This window comes from Cotesia glomerata, linkage group LG2 (assembly GCF_020080835.1).
Source record: "Cotesia glomerata isolate CgM1 linkage group LG2, MPM_Cglom_v2.3, whole genome shotgun sequence".
Lineage (NCBI taxonomy): Eukaryota > Metazoa > Arthropoda > Insecta > Hymenoptera > Braconidae > Cotesia > Cotesia glomerata.
In genome coordinates, this window is record NC_058159.1 from 14,057,824 (window position 1) to 14,061,315 (window position 3,492).

A 3,492-nucleotide genomic window follows, 5' to 3' on the forward strand; every position below is an offset into this window, starting at 1 on the left:
GATAAGAGTATTTTGTGAGTCGACGATTGTGCAGAAGTCCGTCTATAATTTTATACATCCAGTATTTCAATGTACAGCAACTTTCCCATCGCCAATATCTAACAGTTGTTTAGAGAATGTTTCGGCGGATGGATCCTGAAGCATTTGAACGCGCATATTCACCGTCAGTTGTACTTTTTCAACATTACGCCATAGTCGCGATGATTTTAAGCAAGCGTTGATTTCATCAGCGTACATTGAACGTGGAATAACAGGAAGAGTTTGTCTGAAATCACCTGAAAGGAGTAACAAAGTGCCGCCAAATAGTTTATCGTTGTTTTTTATATCCTTTAATGTCCTATCCAATGCCTCAAGCGAATGTTTGTGTGCCATAGTGCATTCATCCCAGATAATAATTTTACATTGTTTCAGCACTGTGGCCATAGATGATTGTTTTTTTATGTTGCACACTGCATCTGGATTATTTTGAATGTTCAACGGCAGCTTAAATGCTGAATGAGCTGTTCTGCCTCCATCTAATAAAGTAGCTGCAATGCCTGAAGATGCAACGGCCAATGCGATGCCATTTTTTGATCGTATTTCGGCAAGAAGTAGCGAAATAAGGAATGTTTTGCCAGTTCCACCTGGTGCATCTAAAAAAAAAGAATCCTCCGTGTCCTGCCGAAACTGCCAGCATGATGCGGTCGTAGATAATTTTTTGTTCATCATTTAAAAGTGGAACATTGCGACTAACAATGCTTGCCATTTGTACAGTATCGTATTGTAGTTCACGATTCATATCTGTGTTGAGTAAATCAGATGCACTTCGATTCAGTGAGCTCATACCGAAATGACTGATTGGTAAATTCGCAATAGCAATGCAAAGATCCTCGATAGCAATCAATGCTTCATTGCACATTGCATCACTGAATGATATTGTTTGATCGTTGCATCTTGTACGATGTCGATACAATATATCATCAGTCATTGAATCTTTGTGATTATCCCACAACATTTGTGCTCGGGCCAGGAAACATGTAGTCAGTACTATAGCAAATAGTAGACGAATGTATGCTCCTGTGCAGTTTAATGCTGCTTCAGCAAGCATACTGTCCCAATGGTTGTCGTCTTCTAGCAAGCCTAGAGTAAGGCATGCATCTTTATACGTAGGATACTGTTGTCCATCTACCTTCCGTATATCTTGAAATGACAATGGTCCGGTGACATTAACCACCAATAGTCGCAGATAAAAGCACTCAGTCTGCCTTGGATTGACTGTATATACACGAACCAAACTATTTGATTTGAATAAACCGGGGCACGCATCAACTGGTGTCCCTTTCTTGCGGGGCATTCATTTTTTCGATTGAGTCCATGTAAAATACCGTGGAACTTCAGAATAGAGCAGTGTTTGCGCGAAGGCACCAAAAGCATCCGCACGATTGCACAGTTCAAAAAATTCAGTGAGCGTAGTTTTTGGTGGATTTATAGCACGATCAAGCGCTGTATCGTTCGTGAAATATACGCGCTGGCCGTATTCAAGATGGACAGCTAAATGGATAACTGCTGGATCCCGTTCATGAATTGGGAAATCGAAAATACGCCAGACAGCTTCATTGGAACTGATATACTGGCCAATTTGGTAAATCGTAATTTCATCATTTTGATTCAACGGAGGAGAATGAACATTAGTATTTTCAACCCTAAATACAGCCATATCGCTTCCTTTATGCACATACTTGCAAATATATATGATACTCTGCACCGAACTGCATAACTCAACATTAATATGAGCATCGAATGTTTTGCTCAGCAAAGGTGAATATGGTACCACCCAACGATTATCAATGTCGATGTCTGCGTTGTTGATAGTTTTAACGAAAGATTGTCCGCTATTTTCGGTACTTCTTCGACGATATATTGGATATCCGTCAACATGTGTGACCGTATCGTTAGTAAAATCTTTAGAAAAACGCTTTGTACATTTTCCGTCCACCATGCAAGATGATGAAGGATTCAGATTTCCGCACGGACCATGAATCATGTTTGTAGTAACAATATCGAATAGTAATTGATCAGTAGACGGATCTGGAATCTCTGCAGAAATCAAACTATCGATGCCATCAGCACGTATTTGGTCGACGAACCAAATTAAAATGTGAGCATGAGGTAATCCACGCTTTTGCCACTCAACTGAATACATCCAACAACGTGTGGGGCCAAACACATGCAATTTGGTAATAAAGTTGATTAAAGACTTTAATTTTTGTTTAAACACACGTGCTGTAATGTCATGACGATGTATTGAATTTTGTCCTGGTAATAGCAACGATGTAATTTCCGGCCATTTTGGATTACATGCAAAAGTAATAAAAAGACACGGTCGTCCATATTCACGCACGAAAGTCATAGCATCCTGTATGTATTCTTGCATGTGACGTGGACTACCTATGTACGATGATGGTAAGATAACAGAGTTACCAATTTCGGCAGTGTCAGCGTTGTTCACAATAGCATCTCGCAAGTGAATATATTCTTCCGCACGTAGCTTCTGTTGATTGAATCGCAAGTATCGTAGTCGTTCACTCTCTATCTTCACATACATGTCGACCATAAATTGTTAGCAAAGCTCACGACATCGTAAAATGATGTTGTCTCGGCCGCGTCTAATCATCAAACGATATGAATAAAAATCCTTCGAGCTAACGTTCTTATTTGTTTCAGCTCCTGTAATAATATATATTTAAATTAATTGAAGATTTATTCTTTAATAATAAAATAATTATGTTGTTAATAATGAAAGAATTACCTGTTACGGGATCTCGTTGTTTAATGTTTACGCAATATCCATCTTGTCTCTTCCAGAAAATTAGTGGATATTGGAGAGCGTCATATGAACAATGGGTATCACTGATGAACTGAAGATCATTATTTCTTCTTCGAATCACGATTTGTCGCGTAGCTGTACGGTCGCCAACCATGATTCCAGCAACGTCTTCAACAACAGGTGCGTTGAATCTACGTTCATGCTCTCCAGCTGGTGTTCTATCAGGATTGATGACAATAGCGTGATTGTCACTTTGTAGCTTGTGCATGTGTGCTTTAAAAAATTTTAATAATTTATTGTGCTCATTTAACAGAGCGTCCAGCTCACTGACGATACGCCTGGCAAAAGGTGAATTAAGATTATGGAAGCCGCAACGTGCATCCACGCGATTGGCAAGTGCACGTTCGGAGTCCTTGCCACCCGTAAAGTTTAGTTGTAAAAATTTATGAGATTCGTTTGGCATTGGCAGCAATGAGCCCACTTTGTGATAAACTTGGCCTTTGATTTTAAACGTGGAATTAAATTGTTGACCGTTTGCAGCAACATTGCTAACTATTTCTGTTGCTCCAAACGATGTCATTTGGAAACATGAATTGAATGTGCGAATTGACTTCAGGAACAGGCTAGAATCTGGATCAGTACCAATAAGTAAACCGTGCAATGGCTCAGGTGGTGTTTCAATTTCG

General features: G+C 39.5%; 1 protein-coding gene across 1 annotated transcript; it reads right to left on the minus strand.

The window, feature by feature from the left end:
• Nucleotides 1-1,333: 1,333 nt before the first annotated feature.
• LOC123258947 lies at nucleotides 1,334-2,584 on the minus strand. Its single transcript, XM_044719203.1, has one exon. It carries the CDS (start codon nucleotides 2,582-2,584, stop codon nucleotides 1,334-1,336), a length of 1,251 nt encoding a protein of 416 aa, XP_044575138.1.
• Between the last annotated feature and the right edge of the window lie 908 nt (nucleotides 2,585-3,492).